The sequence below is a fragment of the Lampris incognitus genome, chromosome 5 (genome assembly GCF_029633865.1).
Source record: "Lampris incognitus isolate fLamInc1 chromosome 5, fLamInc1.hap2, whole genome shotgun sequence".
In the NCBI taxonomy this organism is placed as follows: domain Eukaryota; kingdom Metazoa; phylum Chordata; class Actinopteri; order Lampriformes; family Lampridae; genus Lampris; species Lampris incognitus.
Genome location: NC_079215.1, coordinates 53210890 through 53237981, shown reverse-complemented (window position 1 = coordinate 53237981; position 27092 = coordinate 53210890). Strand labels below are relative to the sequence as shown.

The 27092-nt window shown below is 46.5% G+C and overlaps 1 protein-coding gene across 1 annotated transcript in view; it reads left to right on the top strand.

Moving 5' to 3' along the window:
- The window catches only part of pax5 (paired box 5), a 50381-nt gene extending 36672 nt beyond the window's left edge, over positions 1–13709 (top strand). The window contains exons 7-11 of the mRNA XM_056279869.1: positions 3914–4046; positions 7663–7764; positions 11115–11201; positions 12260–12346; positions 13464–13709. Coding sequence (XP_056135844.1) covers positions 3914–4046; positions 7663–7764; positions 11115–11201; positions 12260–12346; positions 13464–13546 — 492 coding nt within the window. The 3' untranslated portion in view covers positions 13547–13709. The remainder of the gene's footprint in view (positions 1–3913; positions 4047–7662; positions 7765–11114; positions 11202–12259; positions 12347–13463) is intronic.
- The last annotated feature ends 13383 nt before the right edge of the window (positions 13710–27092 follow it).

Genomic DNA, 27092 nt, shown 5'->3' with positions numbered 1-27092 from the left:
TTACTGCCTCTGCCTATAAGTGTGTGTTATGTTCAGTAGAGATGGACGGAAATGCAGACACGGATGATGGAATTAAGTCATATAGAAAAGGGGTTTATTGCAGGAAGGGGAATAAGGATGGCCAGCAAGGCAGAATGTGGAAAGGTGATGGCGGATGGCCGAGTTAAGATGAGCCGGATGGTGGTTAGCAGAGTTAAGCAGGACAGGCGAACTAGGAAGTGAGCGTGACTGGCTTGAGGACAAGTTCGGGGGTTTACTAAGCGATCAGGCGAGGCAGGCGGGGTAGTGACCCTGGAAGCAGAAGGAACAAGCGATGAGTGGATGGAGAACCGGAGGACATATACTGTTGAGTTGATGGAAGGCAGGTGTGCAGCGGAGGTGAATAAGCCGCAATCGGGAGGGAGCCGGAAAGTGCCAAGGAAGGAAGCCACGCCCACACCACAAACACGGGGAAATAAAAAGGAGACACAGAGGAAGAGGGAAACACAAGGGAAATAACTGGAAGCACAGCCAGGGCCATGACAGTACCCCCTCAGTGAGAGCCTCCAGGCAGACCACCAGGGTTTGTCAGGGTGGTCTCTAAGGAAGTCCCGAATGAGGGAAGGGTCCAAAATGAGATGGCGGGATATTCAGCTGCATTCCTCTGGGCCATATCCCTCCCAGTCAACCAGATACTGGTACCCATAGCCTCAGCGGCATACATCCAACAGCCATCGGACAGTGCAGGCCGTTAGCACAAACAGGCGCACCCCCCCCCCCCACACACACACACAGAGATGCAGAGGTCAGTGCAGAAGTCTTACCTCATTATTGTCATTAGTGTACATGTACACGCATACCCACACAACAAAGTAATGCAAACACACACAATCACATTAACAAGTGTACCTCCACACAGACAGTTCCACAGGTACACATGACGTGGAAAAATACTTCCCTAGTCTTGTATAAGCATAGATGAGCCGCAAATCCAATGGGTTTCAGATAGATGATTTATCTATCTATATCGGGGGTCTGCAACCTTTTGGATGTCCTGTGCCACTTTATAAAGTAAAAAAAAAAATTACAGACCCGAGTGCCAGTTCATTTTCATAATGAGCATTTGTACATTTATTTATTTACTGCTGCTGCTCGTCTCCCCATCTAGATTCTGCATGCCAAAAAAATCTTTGCTCTACACACACACACTTTATTATTTGTGCAAATGTATGAAAATTATTAGGGCACAAAAAAATTAATTCAATCTTACCGATTTAGTGCGACCCTTGTTTGTCGCAATATCTGGTAACCACTGCTAGACGTAAAACTTTATGTCCACACTCTTTGTCGAGAGCTACGCTGAATACCGACACATCTTTCAATGTACAAGTTTGCTGGTGCCTTATGTTTTCAGCCATGTCTGTAATGTGCCTTGCTACAGTTCTCGCAGAAACGGGACTGGCATTTCTGTGATCCTGTTGATGATCGTGTCTTTGTTTGGTTACCCATCAATATGACTTGTGAACTGCTGAGGAAAACCTCCTTTATATACTCTCCATCGGGGAATGGCTTCCTGCGTTAAGCAATGCACTGCGCGACTTTATAGCCGCCCTAGGTAGCTTGGTTTTTGGCAGCACATCGAGTTGTAAACACGCTTCTTTGCTTCCCGTACTGGGCCGCTGCCCTCTTGACTGATTCAGCTTTATCAGCCTTATCTTTGACGTTTCTCTCGTGCCTTGTTTCAGAAGGACTTTTTATGCTTGAAGTTCGACACAACATTTTCGCAGCAGAGAGTGCACACAGCTTGGTCCTTTCATGGAATAAAAATCCAAATTCGTTTGTCCAAGATGGCTGAAAGAGGTGAACATTAGACAATACTGCTTCTGCAAACATCACTTCTTCTTGACTTAAAGCAAAAAGAAAGCTAGCTAGCATCCTATGAGCGGACAGAATCAGGAACAAAAAGAAAGTTATCAGGGCCATTTCCTGGGTCTGGTTGAGGTCTATGGGCTTCCTTAATGAGGAATTTAATTCCTCAAGTCACTGTGGCCACCACGCACAACGAGGGAAGGATGGTATCTGGTTTGGCTGGATTGTTGTTGGGGACAAACTGTCAGGAGAGGGCATCAGGCTTGATCTTTCTGGAACCGGGTTGGTGAGAGTGAAACTAAATTGTCCGAAGAAAAGCACCTAACTGGCTTGACAGGAATTGAGTCATTTGGCGGTTTGGATGTAGGCCGGGTTCTTGTGATCCATCCAAATGATAAATGGGTGTTCTGCTCCCTCCAGCCAGTGTTGCCATTCCTCCAGAGTGAGCAATTCCCTGTTCCCAACATCATGGTTCTGCTCAGCAGGGGACAGTCGGTGGGAGAAGAATGCACAGAGGTGGAGTTTCTGGCCAGAAGCTGAGCACTGGGAAAGAACAGTTCCAACCCCTGTATCTGACGCATCAACCACGATGAACTGATGTGAAGGGTCTGGTTAGACAAGGACAGGCACTGATGGAAAGTGTCTCTTTAGCTCCATGAAGGCAGCATCTGCCTCAGGGGTCCAGAAAAACGGGGTAGCTGAAGAGATGACTTGGGTAAGAGGCGCGGCCACACAGCTGTAGTCACCGATGAATCTTCTGTAAAAGTTAGCGAAGCCCAAAAATCGCTGGAGTCGTTTCATGGATGTGGGTATGGGCCACTCTGCCACGACCTGAATCTTTCCGGCAACCGTCTTCACCTGCCCACTCTCAAAGCTTGGCAGAGGTCGTCTGAGTCTGCTGGATCCATGTTGGCCGATCATTCTGTTACGATCAGAAGAAGCGGACCCAAACACAGACAATTGAATTAAGTAATATAAAAGGGGTTTATTATAGGAGTAAAAGGGAATGAGGATGGCAGGCAACACAGACGGTAGAAAGACGATGGCGGATGGCAGAATAAGCTAAGCTAGATGGTGGTTAGCGGAGTTGAGATGAGCAGGACAAGCAGACGAGGGAGTGAGTGTGGCTGGCTGAGGATAAGCTCGGGGGTTTAGTAGGCGAGCAGGAGAGGCAGGCAGGGTAGTGATCCTGGAAACACAGTAAATACAGGTAATGCAAACAGCACGAGGAATGACTCTGAAGATGCTATTGCAGCGCAGCCGAGATCGACAAACTATGACTGCAGTTGAAACGACGCTCTGGCGATGAGTGGATGGGGAACTGGGGTAGATATACTGACTGTTGAGTTGATGGAAGGCAGGTGTCCAGGCTGGGAAGGTGAGGTGAATGAGCCGCAATCAGGGGGGAGCCGGAGTGTGCCAACAGGGGAAAACGGGGGACACGGGAAAAGGGAAACAAGGGAAATAACTGGAAGAACGGCTGGGGCCATGACAGAATGTGTGTGTGAGAGAGAGAGAGAAAGAGAGATTGTCAAGATGATCATGGTTTTTATTGTTGTTAGTATCTTGGGAGACAAGAAGCTTTGTGTTAACCCCAGAGTACGTGATGGCGAGAGAAAGAGAGAGAGAGAGAGAGAGAGAGAGAGAGAGAGAGAGAGAGAGAGAGAGCCCTGGTCTCAGAGTATAGACTACTGGAGTGGATGTACAGTAAATCCCTGTCTTTGTCAACAGATCAATAAACTCTCTGCTGTAAGTATGTTTCTCTCTCTCCCTCGCTCTCTCGCCTTCTTTCTTACTGCCTCTGTCTATCATAGCAGTGTGTGTTCATGTGTGTGTGTGTGTGTGTGTAACGAGTTTGTGTGGGGTGTTTATTCAAAGCTCAGTCGTTGCCCTCTAAAACGAACGAGAGGCAGCGTGTGGCGAGCCGAATTAAGCGAAGCCTCTGTCCCATTTATTGGAGCAACCTGCTGCTCAACATTCAAGTGGTACCTGACATAGGGTGTGACGATTTGTTCTCTGTTCTGATTTGGTTTATTTGTCTTTCTACTTCCTTCCTCTCAACCAGACATCAGATTATTCAGCCATGGCCTCCCTAGCTGGTGGGCTGGATGAGATGAAGAGCAGTTTGGCCAATGCTGGAACAGGATCAGAGATAGGGGCGAACGTTACGGGCCCACAGTCCTATCCGCTGGTGCCAGGTAAGACAGACACGCCCAACTGTTCGTAAATCCTAATTAAGTGCTTTGACAATGATTACATCTTGTGACAATGTAGCACTTTAATGCTTGAATTGATACACCAGTTCCAACAGAGATGTCAAAACCCTCTATGGTGAAGCCTGAAAACTGCTAATTTTATGAATTGGTTTTGGAAAGCTTAAATATGTACGGCACGAGGGCGTCTGGGTAGTATAGCGGTCTATTCCGTTGCCTACCAACACGGGGATCGCCGGTTCAAATCCCCGCGTTACCTCCAGCTTGGTCGGGCGTCCCTACAGACGCAACTGGCCGTGTCTGTGGGTGGGACACCGGATGTGGGGGTGTGTCCTGGTTCACTGCACTAGCGCCTCCTCTGGTCGTCTGTTCGGGGGGGAGCGGGAACTGGGGGGAAATAGTGGGATCCTCCCACACGCCACATCCCCCTGGCGAAACTCCTCACTGCCAGGTGAAAAGGAACAGCTGGCGACTCCACATGTATCGGAGGAGACATGTGGTAGTCTGCAGCCCTCCCCGGATCAGCAGAGGGGGTGGAACAGCGAGCGGGGTGGCTCGGAAGAGTGGGGTAATTGCACAGGTACAATCGGGGAGAAAAAGGGAGGGGGAGATCCAAAAAAAATGTAATAAAATACGTACAGTAGTATAGTTATGTAGTCATCATGGGTGAGATTTTTTTGTTTTTTTACAAGGTACGGTCTACATAGTCAGAAATAGCAACAATTATTTTGAGCCCCTGTGACCCTGGAAGGAGAGAAGTGCAGATAGGAAAGATGGGAGGAGCTATGGAAAGATGTGAAAGGGATTTCCTCAGTCCAGTCTGGTGCCGGTGTTACCGTGATAGCATCACATATGATCTTCAGGTTGAATTTACTAGAAGGGTAAATAGCTAATTCACCAGTTTTTTTTTTTTGGGGGGGGGGGGGGTTGAGTTGATAGGAGAACCAAGAGAACTGGAGATAAATAAATGAGAGGGAGATCCTACCCTATACCTTTGGGAACAAATACAACATTTTGTGGTCTGAGATTTAACCCGTTCGACTGTCCAGTCTCAGAGAAACACACCAAGTGACGACATTAAGCCGGCCGTAGCTCATTTCACGGTGGACACATCTTCAGCATCAGCCGGTTTAAAGTGTTTAACTCAGCACTTTGGACACCGGGATAGACAGGCGGGAGGAGCAGAGGAGAAGTAATCAAGGAGAAAAAAGGAGACAGAAGAGGGCGAAACACCCCATATGACCTGTATGACACTGCCCGGCAGTCCTTCCTTTTATTCTCTTCATTTTTTTTTTTTGCCCTCCTCCTCCTCCTCCTCTCCCCATTCAGGAGCACCGGGACAGGCAGTGGTTAATTAAGAGTAGACCAGGGAGTACTTGGACAAGGCTTCGACGTTCCCACCTCTAATGAGGGGAATCATAGAGCTGGGAATTTGGGAAAACTGGGAATGGTTTCTTTTGTTGGGTTTTTTTTTTTTTTTTTTGGCCTTTCAAACCACTGAGGACCATTACCTGCTCACAGCGAGAGCGGGAGAGAGAGAGAGTGAGGGAGATCAAGGGAGACAGAAAATTTCCATTTATGCTTATGCCTTATGCATGCAAGCACACACATTCGTATTCACACACACAGGCATGCCGGCACACATGCCGGCATGTACACACACACACACACATTTTAAGTATTATGCATTCATTTCTTCTCTCATGATAAGCGCCCTCTAGGGGATAAAATGTCAATGTGTTGAGTTTCCACGCTCTGGACACAGTGAACAGAGGTTCGACCGTAAATCTCTTCCGTTCAAAACCTTCACAATGTCCTGCGGTATCTGCTGAACTCCCCCCCCCCCCATTTTCCCTCGCTCACACTTTTGGTGGACAATGCAGAAACTGGACTTGCACAAAGAGAGAAAAAGTGTCTTTCAGAGAGAGAGAGAGAGCGAGAGGAAGAGGAGTAGGGGGGCTCATCTCTATCTGCAAGTGAGCGAGAAGAGACTTGCACTTGTTCGTTGACCTCTACGGCAAAGCTGGAGAGCAGATACTTCAACACAACTGACACTCACACGTACCCCCCCCACCCACCCCACCCCACCCCACCCGCACACACTCACCTCGGAGGATCTAGCCCTGTCTACTCCCTCTAAGTTGGGCTGTAGAGAGTCCATATTTTACACTTGCCTCGCCCTCTTCCCCTCCTCTCCCCTCCTTTAGCCTCTCCTCTCTCTCCTTCCTTGCCCTGTGCACTGACCCCGAGCGGATGAGCAGCCCGTCTGCACTAATGCCTCGCTGTCGCGTCAAACACCAGGAAAAACTTAACCACCCCGAGAAAGAGGAGAGGAGGGTGGAGAGGGAGTGAGAGAGAGAAGAGGATGTGACAAGAGTTACAGTATTAAGAGTGAGCGACAGAGGAAAGGAGAAAACCGAAGAGGGAGAAGCAAACGCCGGGCGGAGGAGGACAGCGTTATGAGAGAAAGAGGATGCCTTTGAAAGAGGAGTGTGACGCTGCGTTTCCATTTGTGTAACGCACACTTGGAGAAATGACCATTTGACTCTTTGTTTTGCCGCTCGTCTACGCTCATTATCAGCTCATACCTACGCTTACAACGGCTCATTATCTCGAACTCACGGTGCCCCTTCCCCTGTTCTCCTCTCCACGTTCAGTCTCCTCTCAACGTCCTCCTCTCTCGCCACCTCCTTCCGTTTATCCTCCGTGTCCTCCTGTGTTTTGTTAGAGCCACGCTCTTCCTCCACTTTCTACGGCAACCCCCCCCCGCGCTCCCCCCCTCCTCCTCCTCGCTGTTCTCCGCTCCGTCTCATTTCTTCCCATCTCTGTGCGCATCTTTTTCGCTTTTTCCTTCTCCCCCCCCTCCCCCCCCTCCCCTTCATCTCCCCTCGGTCGGTTAGTGGTGGTTAAGTGGAGGAGAAGTGAGTGGGATTGATGGTGTTAGCATCTGAGCTCTTTATGATGATGATAAATGTGTGTGTGTGTGTGTGTGTGTGTGTGGGTGTGTGTTTGAGAGTGCCTTGAGATGGGAGTCTGTGCGCGAGTGTGCGAGTGCGTGTGATGATGATGAATGGAGGGCTCCCTCTGCATGCGCTCTCACTGTCTAGCGCTTGCAAACACAGAGAAATGATTTAGCCCGACACATTGTCATGTAGTCTAATGCAGTTATATATCCTATCCACACAGTGACAGATGGGAGGGGGGGGCGGGGGGTGGGCAACGAGAGAAAAAGGAGGAAATTATTAAGAGGTCGACAGGGAAAATGGCAAGAAAGAGAGAGAACGGAAGGAAGGAAGAAAGCGAGTGAGAGAGACGCAAACAAATGTCAGTTCCTTGTGTGACACAGGAAGTTACAGAAGGCCGGGGCGGGGGGGGGGGTCGTTATCTGTAGAAACTGAAGTTATATTGGGGCATTTAAAAAAATAATGCAGACAATTAGGGCAGTGGAATCAGACCTGGCCAAAACACCAACAAACAACAAAGTGAGAATATCACAACAATATGATGATGATGATAATAATAATAATAATAATAATAATAATAGAGATAATTATAGTTAATGTTTCCATGTGTGTGTGTGTGTGTGTGTGTGTGATTATAGGCCGTGACCTAGCCAGTACTACTCTCCCTGGCTACCCGCCTCACGTTCCCCCGACTGGACAAGGCAGCTACTCCACCCCATCCCTTACTGGCATGGTACCCGGTGGGTATTCTCGTTCACACACACACACACACACACACACACACACACACACACACACACACACACACACACACACACACACACACACACACACACACACACACAGTGTAAGCAGTAAACAAAAGCTTATAGATTATATTTTTCAGTTTACTCAATATCTAAAATTGGCAACCTATGTAGATTCCTGAAACATTAAGTCTATTATATATATATATATATATATATATATATATATATATATATATATATATATATATATATATACACCCACACCCACACATGTATCTGTTTCACTCCCTCTCATTGGCCCTTAAACTCTTCATGTAAATCCCATGTAAATCCCTCTGGATGTCTGTGTTGTGTAGTTACTGTGTTCATTTGTGTGTGTGTGTGTGTGTGTGTATGTGTGTGTGTGTGTGTGTGTGTGTGTGAGAGAGAGAGAGAGGGCGAGTATTTGTTTTTGCCACTTCCTCTTCCTTGTCTGTCTATGGTATGGCTGACAGTGCTCCCAGGAGGTGGTGTGTGTATGTGCCTGTGTGTATCTCGGTGCCCCCACATGTGTCTTGTGTATGTTTGTGTGTGTGTGTGTGTGTGTGTGTGTGTGTGTGTGTGTATCATTAGAACCCCGCCACAGTAGCACAGCTGTCCCTCCTCAACATTAGTAATTTGTTTTTAATGAGAATCACCAGTGACCCACGACTAATTCATTCATTCCCTTCCACTCCGCCTTCCACGCTGCTTTTGTGTTTCAATCCTGGACTGCCGTTCCAGTTCTTCATCTCGCCTCGCTCCCTCTTGCCCGCTTACTCCCTCTCTCTCTCTTCCTGACATCCGGCTTATTGGGGAGCTGGAGAATTTATGTATGGCAGTATGGAGAAATAGAATTATCCACACAACACAACAGTAGGCGGCACAAAGTCACCCCCCTACCCCCCAAAAACACAAAAAAACAGATAAAAAAGTGCCCCCTTGATTTTGTTTACAGCTCCTTGTCTCTGTGAATTCCCAGTCATTCAGTTTCTGACACACACACACACACACACACACACAACCTCTCGGCGGACATGTAGGAACAGCTCATCTAAAGATGGGTAACCCTGTCCCTGCTCGCTCAACCCGTCCTGTCCCCAGCCTTGACAGCATGTTTTTATGTGTTTGCCTGGGTGTATGTTTACGGGTGTGCCGGCACGCCAATCGTTTGTGCATTTTTTTTAAGGTGTGTGTATGGGCGCTTGCGTGCGTGCTTTGCTTTTGACAGTGTGTGTGACCTTGACATCGAGCTCTGCACGGGGGACCCTTGTCCTGCTCCCCCCCCCCCCCATTGTCTCCTGAACAACCTGACACGCCGCCGTCACCACAGCGATGACAAGGGGAGGGTGTTAGCGCCCGGCGACACCATGGAGACCACATCCCAACCCCACCTGACAGACACACAAACACACAAACACATTAGGTGAGCTGCAGAAACAACGCTAGGTTGGTACACGTTAACACAAATACCGCCAGGAAGTCTTGAGAGTCTCCTTGGTGCCGCTGGTTTTTGAAAACCTGTCGAACACGCAGACAGACGGGGGAAAAAAAGGAGATAATCTCCCCCAACTTTGCTTCTCCGGATTCGTTATGTTTTATCTCAGCACCTCTCAGGCAAATTATCGCTTTTGTCCACTCTGTCTAATATCATACCTTCATTAAGTGAGCAGCTCTCTTCAGCTGTTCTTCTCCCTCTCTCCTCCTCTCCCTCTCTCTCTCTCTCTCTCTCTCTCCTCTGCAGCAGGGGGGCTGACACTCAGAGGGGGTGTAGGAGAGCAGTGAGGCAGAACCGACAGAACGAGAGGGAGAGAGAAACTGGGGGGGGGGGGCATGGGGGTCTGTGACTGTCAGCTAAGGGAGAGGGATCCCCCGGGAGGGCCGGAGGTTCAGGAGAGAAGAAAGAAAGAGCAAAAGAGTGAAAAATGAGTGGGCAAAAGGGGTGGAAAAAAAAAAGCAACGGGGGGAAGAATGTTGTTTTGATGTGAGGGGTGACGGGTGGACCGTGGTCAGACGGCCCCGCGGAGGAGAGAGAAAATATAGAGGGAGAGGGGCTGAAGGGAAGAACGGTGGAAGGGAAAGACAAAAGAAAGAGGAGACTCCAGACGGTAGGTAGCAAATGAGGGAGAAAAGCTACGCTATCATCCACTGTATAGCAGATCCACTGCAGAGCTGAGTCGCTCTCTAACTCTCTGCCAGGAATTCAGCATGGGAGCGAGGGTGATGAAACTAACCCGAACACTAAATGACAAAAATTTCAAATGAAGTGCAGTTCGTAAAGACGGTTCTTATTTGTCCGTCGACCGAGGCTGGTCCCTTAAAAAGCTATCAAGTGGACAGACCTCAGTGTAACAGAGCACGGGACTTGGGAGAAGGGTTGGTGTAACACATGCAGCAAAAGCCAAGTTAGGATCTGACCAGTTTGACTTCAGTAGCTCTTCAGTTTGTTCAGTAAAGAGCAGTTCTTTAGAGTTCAGCTATACAGCAGAAGTCACAGAGAGTCCAAACATAACTCGAACTGAAACCCATGATCCTATTCTATGAAAGCAAACAAGGAGAAAGGTTAGCTTAAAAAGGGAATGTGACAGCCATGTGTTTGGATTCTGGCCATTCCCTTCTTCATAGAGGTCTCTTTCGACAGATATCGAGAAACGATGGTGTCTGTCTACCTCACAGCATCTCTCTCCTTGTAGAGTTTGACAGGGCTGTTTGGTGATGCCAAGCAGTTTATGTGATTGGAAATGGCCGTTGGCTGTGCTAAGGAAAGGGCTGTCAAGTTAGAATGATAATGTGGTATGTTGATGGCAGCTGCTTTAGTAAACCCCCGTCCACCAACCCACAACAATCAGCCACGCTTACAAACAACCCCTTGAAGACACATCCTTCTTAATCCAGATGCTCCTATATCTCAGGATATTGTATGGACTGGCTGATGTCTACAGATCCTGATCCAGAAATAATTGATATACCCTACTGGGTCCCTGTGAACCAAATGGCAGGACAGGGTCCTGAAGAAGGCAGTCTTCTCCCTGACTGCTGAAATGAGATGGACTTGGCGGTATGTGTTTGCCAGAATTTCCTACAAGGTTTAATTGAGGTATTTCCGCAGCCCGTCTAAACAGGGACGTTTCGCGAAAGGGATTCGCGGTCAGTAGGTTTTGCTTTTGGAGCAATAATACTCACACCGCCAATTTATCATAGTTATATAGTCATGAGTAGAGCTCAGAGTAGGAGAGAAGATAGAAAATTAAATGGACAACCATCCTTCCTTTGCTCTGTCTACTTTTTTTCTAAATATGATCTGTGACTTTTTTTTCTTTCAGGGGGCGATTTTTCCGGAAGCCCGTATTCCCATCCTCAGTATTCAACATACAATGAGTCGTGGAGATTTCCCAACCCCAGTTTGTTAGGTAGGTGTATACCAGTCTGTCCACCAGCCCCACCATAACCCAGTCAGTTACTGTACATAAGAATCCTGTTTCATTTTAGCTCCCATCACAAGTCAAGTCACTCATCCTCCAGTATGCAATATCCTCCATGCTCTGTTCTTCAGGTTTTCTCATAGTCTGCTTCATTCTGTGCTGTTCAAAATATTACTGTACAATCAGACAAAATTAGGACATATGTTTGTCTAAGGGAGTCAGTGAAACAGAAATGAAGGCTGAAACTTTGAGAAACAGAATAAAAGGCCTCTGTCTACATTCACATCAGTGTCACAACTGTTTTCCATTTTAGGGGATTGGGTATTCTTCAAATAAAGACAGACCTGGGGTCAGTTGGAAGTAAAACTGTCCTCACATCCAATAAAAACAAGATTAAGAATAACCTGTCTCTCTAAACTCTCTGTCTATCTAGCTAGCTAGCTAGCTATATTATAAATATGACACTCCATTAGCAGCCATAATACTAAGCAGTCTTCTGTGTGTCTCTGAAACGCTGGTAGAAATGTGTAGAAAAGCACCAACTAGTGACGCTGCTGACAGACAATCTGTTAATTACTTACTTATTGTTAACTTGCTTCCTGGTTTGCTGATAGGCTGCACTGTATAAGATAATGCTACATACAGCTGTATAATGCAGCATTATTAGTAGCATTTTCTTACACAGTTGTACGAAGCGCTGATATTCACATTTTCTTAGACAATGCAGCCTAATACCAAACCAGGGTGTGTGTTTTCACATTGACACGATTTTGGCGGGGATTCAGAGACACACAGAAGACTGCTGAGTTGTGTGGCCATTAGTGAAGTGTTATCCCGAAAATGGTGAGTGTTTCCCCTTCAGGGGAAACCTCAAACCTGGGACAGCAGTCAACGTCAAAGACCTTGTTTAGGGATCCATTTCAGGGGTCAGTGTTTAAAGGCGAATGGGTCAAGGGGTGACAGTTAACAGGTCAATAGGTGAGAGATCAGGCAATGCTAACCGGTAGTGTGTCCCCCCCCCCCTCTTCCTCCTCCTCTGTCACCAGTGTTCCAGCAGGATTATGGGTCTCTCCTGGGGACGGAAATCGGCTGCTCCTCCAGTCTCTTCACCAGCCAGGCAGGACAGATGCAAGGTAGGTTTGGCGAGAGAGAGAGATCTGGCACAGTAATGTAAAATTTAAAAAGGAGCATAGAGAAGTAGATAATGGCCAAAGCTGAATGAGAGGAAGGACATGGGGCAAGGATAAACGGTAAGGGGTAAGTGAGGAGTGGCTTTTGGATCAGATGGGAGAGAAATTTGGGTGTGAAAACAAAGGGGCAGTAGCTCAATATACAAATACACGTTGAGGGACGTCGGCAGGTGTAAGATTGATAGGAGGGAAAAGGAGATACAGTGGGAGGAAAAAAAAGAAAAGATAAGATAAGGGTGGGAGGTGACAAAAGGAAGAAAAAAGGGTGCAATAAGAGGTGAGAGGGGAAAGAGGGCGTCTGAAGTCTTGAGTAAGACTAAATAGTTTGTCGGGCCAACTTAATGCCTCACTTCCCCAAAGAGTCCACTGAGATTACCTGCGCGGTAGACAGACAGACAGCCTGTCAACACACAGCTGGCATGATTGACGGGACAGGTGACATGGACAGGTGTGTGTGTGTGTGTGTGTGTGTGTGTGTGTGTGTGCTTAGACTGTGTGCTTGTATCTTTCTAGGTGTGTGTTTTTGTCTGCAAGGTTACAGTATTGAATTGACCTCTTTCGTGAAGGGAGAAAAGACTCTAGGGATCAGCAGCAGTAGAGCTATACTCGAGTCGACTCAGACTGTCACTTAGACTTCTTGTGTGTGCGTATGTGTGTGTTTGACTGAGACAGACAGATAGAGAGAGCGAGAGAGAAAGGGAGAGATTTAAGTGCCAGGAATTGGAGTGAGATGATTTTGTCTATGGGGACTCCACCTGTAATGGCTGTGTGGGTAAATAGCACGCGGTAGGGACACAGTGGCACAAATACTTTGACTTCCTTAACGCATCTCATCCCTGCCCACCATAGCTCCCATTGTTCAGATGAAAATGTCATTTAAAAGTAAAGCAAAGGTGTTCATTTTGTGAACAATTTTAACGACGCCGCCTTGCTCAGAGCTCATTTTTGGTTCTGCGTGCATTATGTGACGAGGTTCACAGAATGAAAATACACTCCCGAGTTTTGAAAAAAGCTTGCATGCAAACTTTACTCATGCATCTGCACGTGTGCTCATTCCTAGGGTCGCCATATTACTATAGTGCAACGTCACGGGGAGCGGGCCCTGCTGCCACGGCAACAGCCTCCGCCTACGACCGCCATTGACCCGTTTCTACAGAGAGAAGAAGAGGGTAGGGAGTGCGAGGTGGAAGACGGAGGAAGGGAGGGATAGCGCCAGAGCCATCCAATACAATCCTGCCTGCAAACTTAGAAGAAAGAAGAAGACTTCAACTTCTTGACGTCGGGTGAAGTTTGAATTTTCTGTGATTGACACCCAACTGACCGCTGCCCTCCTGGGCTGTGAAACAGAGCTAGAGTCTCACAGTAAATATTAGGATGATTTGCTGCGAAGTGTTCTGGCTTTGTTAATGACTGGCCATGAAAACTAATGGGATTGATACAAGCCTTTCATAAATGGCTAAATTATGAACATTTGAACACTCCCATAAGAAATTACGGCACCTGTCTGTTTTTTTTTTCTTTCCTTTTTTCGCTTGCCAATCATCTACAAGCCCAGGCAGTTAATTCGTTAGCATCGGTGATTATAAATATCAGAACTGTGACCCCCCCTTTGTACGTTGTGATGCTTTACTGTCATTGTGATGATTTATACAAGACATTTGAACTGATGAGAGTAAAAACCTGATCTTCTGATGGCAAGACGTCAATCAATCAAATTTCTATGCCATGCTCCGCTGACGTCATGACAATCCAATTCCCATAACGTTGAATGGCCAAATTACTAACACTTTGATGGGATCCCATAACGTTGTCAGTCTGACCCCCCCCCACCCCTCCCCCCCTTGAATCAAATCCATTTCCCTTGGGATTAAAGTGCTTCAGAAATGGGTACCCTGCTTTCTCATGGGAGTGTTCAGGTCCGCAATGTAAAGGTACGGTTTTATGGTTTGCTGTAGCTACATATCACCCAGAAGGAAATCGTACCTTCGAGTCCACACCTGCATTCTACGTGGCATGAATGCTGCTGATCAACAGACATACAGGCCTTTTAATAAAGCACAGCCTAGACCCTGAGCCCTCTTGAATGAGTCGTGAACACGTTCTCCTCAGAACCAAAATCCAATCAACCAGGGAGTGTTACTGTACAGGGAGGCGCCATCCTACCTGCCCAGCCAAGAATTATTCCTGATAAAGAGCTATTTATAATGGAGGAGAGACAGAGTAATATATTTAGAAGCTTTCCTTAGCTGCACTCGATGACAAGAGTGAACGAATGATTTATAATCTGTGTCATGCTATCATGCTAGAGTAACGATGACGGTGGTGGTGATGATGATGATGATGATGATGCAGTGAAATATGAAATCTTAACAAGTTCAATACGAAATAAGGTCTTTGTTTATAAATGTGATACAATTGCAGTCTCCTGTTTATAAGTTGTCGCCTGATATGATTTGAGACAGGTGCCATTTAAGAAGCCCCCCCCCCCACTTCCTGAATATTCTGATGAAGATGCGGGAAGCAGGGGCACCCACTCTCTCTCTCTCTCTCTCTCTCTCACTCGCTGTCTTTCTCTTCTTATCACTCTCTTTAAACTCCCCAAAGATGGCCCCCCCTAGTGGACCGGCTGACTAACTACAAAAGCACAAAGAGACTCAATCACCATTTAAAGGCGCCATTTTTGTTTGTTTGTTTCAACTCCATTCAGAAACATGCAGTACTTCTTCTTCCCTTCCTGAGTGCTAGTCCTCGTGCTCGTAGACATTTCTGACATCATCACTGTAAAAGCATCGCTTTCCCTGAAAACAAGCAAAAAAAAAAAAAATGTTCTTTTCGATTCGTTCCCACATCAGTTCTGCGCTGTGACAATGCATGACACCAGGGTCGAGGCCTTACTCATTTCTGTACAGAGCAGGGCGTAGGACAGATACGCCCTTCAGCACCGATCTTACGTCACTCTTAAGTTATTTCCCCCCCCCTAATGTTCGAGAGTCTGCTTGGAAAACCCCTACGTTCGTCTCAGATCTGTGCCCAAGGGCGATGTCTTCCTAAGCCCGTACGTAGCTTCCCGTCTCACTTCTGTCCATACAAGATCTGTACAGTAACCACTGAACGAGAAGAGACGTCACAATGTCAATAGCAATTTCAATTATTCACATTCGTATTTAGGTTTTAGTGATGAAGCTTTCTTTAAGGTTAAAAAAATAAAATAAAACTAAGAGGTGTGTGGTGGTGTTGTTTTAGCCATTGTCAGCAAGTGTTTACAAGTCTTTGGTTTGTTTTTTTGGTACGTGTGGCTGACTGTAGCTCCTCATTGCTACCGTGTAGTTTTACAAGCTAACAGTTTGGAGGCACCAAATCTGCAGCGTGAGACAAAAAAAAATAATAATTATATAGCTATATAAACATACATCTATGAATCCTGAACAAAGCTGTTGGTTTTTTTTTTCAGTCTTTGTTGGATTTTCTTTTTCTTTTCTTTTTTTTAGTTTTTGAAATAGTAATAGAAAGGGTCCTTTACATTTGTAAACCTTAAAAAGTTGTGCGCACACAACTCTAAAGAAGATTCCTATGACGGCTCGCCCGGCGCGGCGCCGGCGTGCGTTGCGGAGGCGAGCTCTTCCTTATTTCCCTCTTCCTCTCTTGATCTCTCTGAGGCATTAATGAACCTGAACCACACCAGCTGAAAAAAAAAAACAAAAAAAAAAACAAGGACAGTGCCTTTAGTTTTGTACACGAAAACACCCCTAAACTGACCCCTGCGTCGCTAAAGCAAGTATCGATGACCATCCTTTAAAACTCCCCGGGGAAACAAAGACGCCACTCCTGTCGACTTTTGCTGATGTCAACGTTCAAGGGTGTAGGCCGACGCGGGCCGGAAATATAGTGGACCATCGCCGCGAAACGCGAGGGCCGGCTCGGTCAAACCCGATGACATCAGACCACAACCGCTTTCATGCGTTAGCAGAAGCGGTGCTGCGGTTCCTGCAGCAGTGCCCTCGGATAATTGTTGTAAAATCACATTTTTGTGTAATTCTTTAAAAATGAAATGGATTTTGCATGGACACCCCCCCCCCACACACACACACACTCCCTCTCTGGCGTGTAGGTAACGTTACCCGGTGTAGGAATACATGCGTTGTTTTTCCATAGCTAACACTTACACACAAACACAAACCCAGTTGTGCTTTGTGTGTCAACTTCCTTGAGGATTTGGCACGACGCAGGAAAACAATTCAACGCCGATTCTCAAATATAGTCAAAGATACGCTGAACCCGTAATGGGATCGTTGATCACCCATTACCTCATTGTGACAAAGCTTGCCTTGCCATTGCTCTGACCTAATTGGTTCAGATGAGGAGAGATTGGATTCTCGTTGGCCAGGAGTCTTTTTTTAAATTTGACAGCCGTGACATTGAGTACACCAGTGAGGGGGGACTGTCATTGTGGGGGGTAGCCTACTGTACTGAAAGCATGGTGGGCAGAGCCCCCCCCCCACCCCACACACACACAAGCTCTCCCTTTGTCCTTTGCAGGGCGGTGAACACCCCTCCCCTCATACCCATGCATTCCCTAGGGGAGGCCAAACCTGCTGTGCCATCAGAACCTCATCCCGTCTTTCTCTCCTCCTCCTTTCTCCTTCCCCAGTCCTAATCTCATCACATCTCATGCACTCGTCCCCCCCCCCCTTCGCCTCCACCCCCCTCTCCTCTGCAGCCCCCCCCCTGTAGCCGCCACACTACCAGGATTAAGAATAGTAAAACTATTCCATTGATTTCAGTCCTGTGACCTTCCCCAAAAAGTCCTCCCTCTCTCACTTCCTCTTTCTGGCTCCTATTCACACGTTCCTATTAATCCTCCTCGCTCCTTTTCTCACTTTTTATTTTTGACTATTCAGACGTACCGCTCACCGTCCTGTCGGGAAAATTCTGCATAGGAATGAAGCGGGTTGTTTCGTGCCAAAGCGAGGTCACGACAATGGCAATATGGCTGCCGGCACCGTCATTCGGGCCGAGGATATTCTGTGCTCCTTTGCATGCATCCAAAGAGCATTTACAAAAAAAACAAAAAAAAAACAAAAAAAAAAATGGCCATGCAAATTACTGCACAAACAAATGTTTTTGTCGTTTTTGGTTTCGTTCCCAGCACTGCAGCATAAAATAAACACTGTCCATGAAAATACAACCACGTCCCAATTCACACCCTCGATCCGTTTTCCTGGGTTCAAATCTGGCGGGGGGAGGAAAGAAACAAAAAAAGACAAAACAACGAGTAGAGTAATTGTTTTCTTTCTCCCCGAGACTTTCCCCGTGTATAACGCTCGACTGTATCTCAATATGAATTCATGAAGATCGCTACTGCCTTCGTGAAACCTGGGGGGGGAGGGGGGGGGTTTCAGCGTCATGTCTTGACAGCAATTAGAGGCACAATCTGTTTAACGCCGTCTGATGTAAGCAGACGCCGGGCGGACCCCACCACCACCACCACCACATCCTCCACATCTCAATACTGTCCGGCCGCGGACCAGGAGAAACACCAGTCACACCACTACGTCTCCTGCAGCCTAACTTTTCAAGCAGATTCTTTCAATCAAAAAAAAGAAAAAAGAAAAAAAAGAAGAGCGAGAGATGAGCTGGTTTTTCACCTTACTGTGGCCTTTCACGTAACAATCTGGAGTTTTTTGTGTTCATGGCTTCCTCTCTGGGTTGTTAAAGAGATATCTATATTGGTGACGTTTTGATGAAAAAGAGAAGAAAAAAAAAAAAGACAAAAAAAGACAAAATACCGGAAGTTCACAGAGAAGAGTCGCTCCCAGTGCGAACGCCAGAGACGAATTGGGTCGTTTTCGAGATTAACGGGAAAAGCTGAAAAATGGGGGGGGGGGGGGGGGGATCAAACGAGACAGAATAAAACATATCCGTAGCGAGGGCTGGGCGTCGCCGCCGATTTCCCAAATCGATCCGATTTCCGATTCGATATCGATATTTACACGTTTTGCTCGGGCAGGGGAGAGGTCGTCGGAGAGCTAAAACTATACGTTGTGCAAGGACCCGCCCACCCGCTGCATTGTTAACAATATTAATGTTTACATTAAGAACTGACCCCAGAGCAGTTTCCGGTCTGTAATTTCCGTCTGACACGTCACCTGTGGGGGAGAGAGAGAAAAAAAAGCATTAAAAGATCGGGCGTCCGGGTGGCGTGGCGGTCTATTCCGTTGCCTGCCAACACGGAGATCGCCGGTTCGAATCCCCGTGTCACCTCCGGCTTGGTCGGGCGTCCCTACAGACACAATTGGCCGTGTCTGCGGGTGGGAGGCCGGATGTGGGTATGTGTCCTGGTTGCTGCACTATAGCGCCTCCTCCGGTCGGTTGGGGGTGCCTGTTCAGTGAGGAGGGGGAATAGCGTGATCTTCCCACGCGCTACGCCCCCCCCTGGTGAAACTCCTCACTGTCAGGTGAGAAGAAGCGGCTGGCGACTCCACATGTATCGGAGGAGGCACGTGGTAGTCTGCAGCCCTCCCCCGGATCGGCAGAGGGGGTGGAGCAGAGACCGGGACGACCCGGAAGAGTGGGGTTATTGGCCGGGTACAATTGGGGAGAAAAAGGCGGTGGGGGGGGGGGGTTCAGGGATTACATGAATCGATAATCAGGTGGATGTGATGAAGATCGGGTCGAATCGGGAAAGGCGATCGATCGACCCCAGCCCGATCGGTACCGCTCACCAAAGCCTGATACCCGTTTTACTATGACAGACTCTTGTAGAAAAACACACACAAAACGACAGAAGAGACCTGCAGATAAAAACGCAACATGACGTGGGATAAGAAATGCCTTCAAAACTCTGGAGGGGGAGGATTTAAAAAACAACAAAAAAAAAAAAACAAAACAAAAAAAAAAACAAACGAAGAAATGCTTCTTTAAGAAAACGTGTATGTTTTTTATTCGATTTTCTAGTAGTTGCAAAACAAACTTGGTGTTTTTTCTCTTTGTGTGTTGTGTGTCGTCTTAATATTTGAATGTATTTTACTGCAGTGCGAATTTGCCAAAGATATCATATCACTTGATTTGTCTTTTATTTTCTTAGACTCTTCTGTTGTTCTTGGAAATTGTGACCAATTTTTGCTCAGAAATCCGGAGATGAATAGTGAATTTGATATTATGTTTATTTTTTATAATACGATTATTAATATTATTGTTATTTTATTTCCTGGGTTCATTTTACTGTGAAATATTAAATTGCAATTTGCTGGATGCATCTCTTCATAACCTGTCTGTGTACCTGTCCATACGTCCACCTGAGTGACTGTTGTTGGTGAATTATTTCATTTATGTACCTGTAATGTGAAGCTAAGAAGTAATTATTTGTAAATATTTGCCATAATTTTATTGGTTCTTCAGAAATAAAAAAATAATAATTTTTTGGGAGTTCAAGGGGTCTGTGTATATGTTTAGTGCCGCATGCATGTGCATGTCTGTGTGCACACACACACACACACACACACACGAGTCTGGACTGAGGGCAATCCAACAGTCTAAGCCCTTTCTAACGATACATAGTCAGGGGACTCCAGAGCTATAAGGCCACAGGTCTTTACTTGCAGTTTACTTCCGCCATGCTGTCTCTTTCCTGATGATACGGCCCTCATCTGGTGGCCTGCAGGGGTGAATTAGCAGTGCTGCTCCTCGCCCTCGGTCCCCAGCCCCCCCAGCCCCCCCCCCGCCGCCATACTGGCTGAATGTGGCATCTTAGTACTTCATTCTTGGCTGGTGGCCCAGTCCAGAAGGGAGCGGGAACGTGTGTGTGTGTGTGTATGTACGGCGGTGATAATAGGACACAAGCCACGACATGGCGACAACACGCCACACACGTGGAAAACAGCACACAACCAGCTTGGGTGCATGCCTAGGGCACCAGTCCTTGGGCTGTGTAGTTTCTGTGTGTGTGTGTGTGTGAGGGGGGTAGGGGTTGGTGCTTTGCCAGCTAAAGGCAGCCCCAGTGCTTGGGTCTTGCCCAGGAATATCACATATCTCTTGTGTGTCAGTGTGTGTGTGTGTGTGTGTGTGTGTGTACATATGTGTGCATGTGCACGTGTGTGTACTGAATAAGATTGTTTCTTTGCATATACATTATATTGTGAATGCCACTGTATGTTTCTAATGATACTTTTTTTTTTTATCCGAAGTCCTATTCAGTTACTATTTATCCATTTTTCTTTATCGTTTCACAATAGCAAAGGGCGGCCAGTTAGATGAGTACAGGTTAACAAAGCTAGGGAGATGCTGCCTCTCAGTGACCTCATATGAATAGCTGACTGAATGACCAAGAGATGCTCAGAAGAGCAGCTAGATAGAGCCTTGCTTCATTCACACCGGGCGTTCGTTCACCGCCCCCCCCCCCCCCAAGTCGTCCACTTGTGACATTTCAATACCGACCTCAGAAGCCATCGTTTTATCCAAAACCAGCAACAACAAACGCAGCATCGTTGTCCGCTGAGAAGAACGATGTGACCCGGTCGCAGGAGGGCACGTCGGCGGTCTCTGTGTTCGGAGGAGGTTGGCAGTGTTTTCCCTCGAACACATGAAGTGCTTGAGCTCAGAAACTCTGTCATGAACAGAACGACTAATATGAGAACCGTCCATCCTTCATCGGTCTGTTCTCGGTGCTGTGGAGACCCTGATAGTGTTTAGTCCTCAAAGATTCCTGTGGGAGGCTCCAGGAATGACTGCTGGGATAGGCTCCAGCATCCCAGTGACCCAGAGTAAGGATAAGCGGTTTGGATAATGAATGATTCAGGTGTAGTCCCTGATGAAGAAATCACACATCCAATGTTTTTCTCCATTCGAGTCCGAAAACAGACAAACAAATCCTCCACCAGTCAACAGCACCATGTAGGCCTGGTGGTTCCCGCTGTCGCCTCACAGCAAGAAGGTCCTGGGTTCGAACCCCAGGGTTGTCCAACCTTGGGGGGGGGGGGGGTCATCCCAGGTCGTCCTCTGTGTGGAGTTTGCATGTTCTCCCCGTGTCTGCTGTGTGTTTTCTCCGGGTGCTCCAGTCTCCCACCATCAAAAAGACATGCATGTTAGGGTTAATACCCCTGACCGAGGCAGTTGGTCCCCAGGTGCTGCACGGCGGCTGCCCACTGCTAGCTACACAGCTAGGATGGGTTAACTGCAGAGGGTAATTTCCCTACTGGAATCAATGAAGTATCTCAAAATCAAATTAAAAAAAAAATCTTAAAGCTCAGGATACGATTGCAGAGAGTGTTTTCTCCCCTTACAGTCATGAGGTCCTGCCCTTGACTCCATTTCCTCACTAAAGTCAAAATACACGGATATGAGCTGAATTAAAGAGCCTGATTTGTGAATATGTGTGAAAGTGTGAGTGGCTGCCTGGACTGGCAACCAGTCCGGGGTGTCAGCCTGCCTTCAACCCAAGGTATGCTGGGATAGACACCAGCCTCCTCCGCCCCCCTGAAAAGTAACAGGCAGATAGAGGAAACAGTCAGATGGATGAGACTCTGCCCTCTCCCGTCTCGCCCTAGGTTACATAACATGACTAGGTGCCGACACACTCTACCTCTCCTCTCCTTCTTATCATACAAATGGAGGAGAAAGACAACAGTGGTAATTATGAAATGCAAAAAGTCATGCAAATTAACGTCAGTCAATATTTGTACGTTTTGGCCTCTCCAGAATGGAGGTGCCGGGGCAACTGAATATAATTGGCTGGTCTTATTAGGGGAGCGGGAGAGGGGCATGAGGAAGAGAAATGTTGAAACGATGATAAGAGTGAAAGAGTGGTGCAGGGTGATGATCTTTGAATGAGAATGGAGAGCGTACGTGAGGCCAAGTAAAATAGCAAAACCAGAATAAAAAAAGACAGTATAGCTGAACTTTTACTACACATAATGTGTTAATGGATAATTCCATTTTTTTATAACCTGGGTCTCATTTTTGTAGTTTATGATATCATTTTAATCATTAACTCTGTTGTGGAGATTTTGGACATGGGGCCATCGCCAGACTCATTGAGAGTGTCAGGCATGTTTCAACAAATCCAATTTAAACCACATAGTTGGAAGTGAAAACAAAATTTATTTTTTGTAATGTCAAAATTATAAAGAATGGGCCGTCACAATGATGAGCTACTTCCTGGTTCACCCCCGCCCCCGCAGTTGTATCCGGCCAATGACCCTACCCTACTCTTCTGAGCCGTCCCGGTCGCTGCTCCACCCCCTCTGCCGATCTGAGGAGGGCTGCAGACTACCACATGCCTCCTCCGATACATGTGGAGTCGCCAGCCGCTTCTTTTCACCTGACAGTGAGGAGTTTCGCCAGGGGAATGTAGCGCATGGGAGGATCATGCTACTCTCCCCAGTCCCCCCCCCCCCCGAACAGGCGCCCTGACCGACCAGAGGAGGCAGGTGCTACAGCAGCGACCAGGACACATACCCACATCCGGCTTCCCACCCGCAGACACGGCCAATTGTGTCTGTAGGGACGCCCGACCAAGCCGGAGGTAACACGGGGATTCAAACTGGCGATCTCTGTGTTGGTAGGCAACGGAATAGACCGCTACACTACCCAGATGCCCCTACTTCCTGGTTCATCTTGCAGGAATGACGGTAAGTAATAGTAACCATCGGTAAATAACCAACTGGTACAATTGAGAAGTCATAGATGATAGGAAATCATGCAAACAGTCTATTTGAAACACCAGCTTTTTGTTGTTGTTGTTGTTTAAAAGACAGGTTTAAGGCCCCCGTGTTCACTTGCCCTATATGATGCCATTTGTAAAGCAATCTCTACCAGTGGTCTTTTGTCTGACATCTCCTTAATAAAGCTGGTGAGTAAGATGATACCATAACCGATGTGCAAGAAACTACAAAAATAAGACCTAGGTTGTGAAAAAAACTGAATTAAGTGAAGTCAATTTTATTTGTATGGCCCAGTAACACAAATTACAAGTTTGCATCAGTGGGCTTTACAGCAATACAATGTTCTGTCCTTAGACCCTCGCATCGGATAAGGAACAACTCCCTAAAAAAAAGAATCTTTAACAGGGAGAAAAAACAGGGAGCTCGGGGAGCGCAACAGAGGTAGGATCTCTCTCCCAAGACGGACAGAAGTGCAATTGATGTTGTGTGTACAGAATAAAACACAATTTACAGAATACAAGAGTGATAGAGGATAACAGAATTATGATGTAATTACAAGATATATGAAGAATATGCTGAGGAGGATGCCAAGCAGTGCCCAGATGCCACCAGAACAGCCCAGGACCTGAGCCATGCACCCATGTAGACTTGGCAGGAGGACAGGTTACACATGCACACAGGGGAGAATCACATCACACCGTTCACATACATGAGACAAGAAAAACAATTAGTCACACATCGGAGTGAGAGAAGGATATAACATTGAAACAGGGTAACAAAACTATGGATTTATAAGATGTATAAAGTACGTAATGAGGAGGATGCCAAACAGTGTCCAAGCGGCAAGCACCATCACCATGGAAACCCGGGAACAGGACAGACTACATATGCACATGGGGGAGACTCACATCACAACATTTACACACTCGGGAGAAGAGAAAGGAGAAGACATCATTCAGAGGGAGAGAAAAGACGTGAGAGAAGAGAACAGTTTGCAATAGCTAATAATCTCTATAATCTTGTCGGCAGAACAGTGCTTGGTAAATTCATTGAGACAGAAACTGACCTGCCATGCAGTACAGGTCGTGAAGTATTACATTTAAAGGCAACTAATTGTAGGTTAAGGCAAAAAGATGAGTTTAAAGTATAGATTTAAAGGACTCAACAGTCTCTGATTCTCTGATGGCAGCAGGCAGGTTATTCCACAATAATGGGAACCGTTACGAAAAGGTCCTGCCACCAGCTGACTTCTTTTTAACTTTGGGTACACACAGGAGCCCTGTATTTTGAGAGCGGAGGGATCAAAATGGAATATACGATTCAAGGAGATCAGACAGGTGTGATGGGGCAAGCCCATTTAGGATTTTATAAGTCAGCAGAAGCACCCTGAAGTCTGATCTAAAATAGATAGGAAGCCAATGAAGGGTAGCAAAAATTGGTGTAATATCATCAAATTTTCTAGTTTTAGTTAGGATTCTAGCTGCAGCATTTCCCCCTTTTTCTCCCCAATTGCATCTGTTCAATTACCCCACTCCTCCGAGCCATCCTGGTGGCTGCTCCACCCCCTCTGCCGATCCAGGGAAGGCTGCAGACTATCACATGCCTCCTCCGATACATGTGGAGTCGCCAGCCGCTTCTTTTCCCCTGACAGTGAGGAGTTTCGCCAGGGGAACGTAGCGTGTGGGAGGATCACACCATTCCCCCCAGTTCCCCCTCACCCCCAAACAGGCGCCCCGACCAACCAGAGGAGGCACTAGTGCAGTGACCAGGACACATACCCACATCCGGCTTCCCACCCGCAGACATGGCCAATTGTGTCTGTAGGGACGCCTAACCAAGCCAGAGGTAACACAGGGATTCGAACTGGTGATCCCTGTGTTGGTAGGCAATGGAATAGACCACTATGCTACCCAGATGCCCCTAGCTGCAGCAATTTGAACCATCTGAAGACTTTTAGTACTAGCATGTGACAGACCTGAAAACAGACATTACCATCATCAAGTCTGGATGAAATGCATGTAGTCTCTGTGTCAGACATGGACAGAAAAGACCAAATTTTAGCTATGTGAGGTATGTGAAAAAAAGGCAGTCTTGGGGATTTATTTAATGTGCTTATCAAAGGAAAGGCTGGGATCAAACGTAACACCAAGATTTTTGGCTGCCACACTTTGTGAAATCACAGAATTGTTGATTGCTATTGGTACTTGATCAAATTGGTGTCTGTGTCTAGCAGGGCCATCGACCAGCATCTAAGTTTTATTTAAAAGCAGGAAATTTAGCGACATCCAATTTGCCACAGCAGCCAAACAGGCCTCTAAATTGGTCATTTGAGTATGATCATCAGCCTTTATAGGCACATACAGCTGAATATTATCCGCATAGCAATGGAAATTTAGTGCATGACTGCGTATAATATGGCCAAGAGGTGAAATATAAAGAGAGAAAAGTAGAGGACCAAGAACCGAGCCCTGAGGTACACTATATTTAACATTCAGAGAATTTCAATATAATTATAACAAATATACTGTGTTCTTCCAGATAAGTAGGACTTACGCCAAGAGAGAGCTCAGCCAGAGACACCAAGATTATAATTTATTCTATCTAATAGTACACAGTAATCAATGGTGTCAAAGGCTGCACTGAGGTCCAGTAGTAGAAGCACAGAGGTGGAACCAGAGTCCAAAACAAGTAGAAGATCGTTCACCAATCTGGTCAGAGCAGTTTCAGTGGAGTGACAGGCCCTGAAAGCCTACCAAAAAGGTTCATATAGATGGTTTTCTTCTATATGAGTTGAAAGTTGTTGATACACAACTCTCTCTAGTACTTTAGAAAAGATGGAAGATTATAGACTTGTGAATAGTTATTAAAAGACTCTGGATTGAGGTGCAGTTTCGTAAGTACAGGTTTGACCACAGCTGTCTTAAAATTGCTGGGTACAGTGCCAGTGGTAATTGATAAATTAACAATGTCCAGCATAGGTACCAGGAAAGGCCAGAGGTATTTTAAAAGTTTTGCTGGTAAAGGCTAAAGTAGGCAAGTAGTTGGTTTAGAAGCTGACATGAGCTTAGTCAAAGTATCAGGAGAGGTAGTAATAAAAGAGACAATCAGTGACTTGTTGTATAGATATGAATTTGGTAAAACAGGATCTGCAGGAGTAGCTGGAGTTGAAGAACTTATTTTGTTTATGTTGTTTCAATAAGGTTGTTTCATCAACCTTATTGCAGAAAAAGTCTAGAAACTCATGGGCTGTGAATGGGGAGCAGCTTATAGACAGCTGCTTTTTAGTAAATTTAGCTACAGTGTCAAAAAGAAATCTGGGATTATGTTTATTAATATTGATTAAGCAAGAGAGATATGCTGCTTTTGCAGCGGATAAAGCACACTTATAAACATGTAAATAACACTCATGCCAAGATATAGGTAAAAAACTTCCAATTTTGATTTTCGCCATTTACGTTCCAGTCTCCTGTAGGCCTGCTTAAGAGCATGTTTCTTGTCGTCAAACCGGGGTGTAGGCCTCTTTAGTCACTTAGCTGTGGTAGTGAGAGGTGCACCTGAATCGAGGAGACTAGAGAGGGCCACATGTAATTCAGATCCTATCTCTACAGTGAAAGGAGCCAAGACAGGCAGCTGCTGGCATAATGCAGCTACAGTGGATGGACCAATGTGGCGAGCGGCAATTACATCTGTGCCGATACTAACAGGACAGGCCAATAATGCTTCAAATTTAATGAGAAAATGATCGACATAGCAGATGTGGTTGGCAGTAATGTCGCTACAAGTTGTGACTTTACTTGTTTAAATATATTTCTCAGTAGCGTGGTGGTAGTGTCACTGCTTTCTGAATCAAATAGCTTTTCAGTAGCGAAGCTCTTTTATTGATCAAGTAGTGTGGTAGCGTCCACACAAGCTACATTTTCCCAAGCATTTCTGAAGTTCAATCACTGCGGAGCTCTCAGGTGAAAGGCATGGGTACAAGTCCATGAATACTGGGATGGCATCCAGTGCTTTACCTGTGCTCCCATCCATAG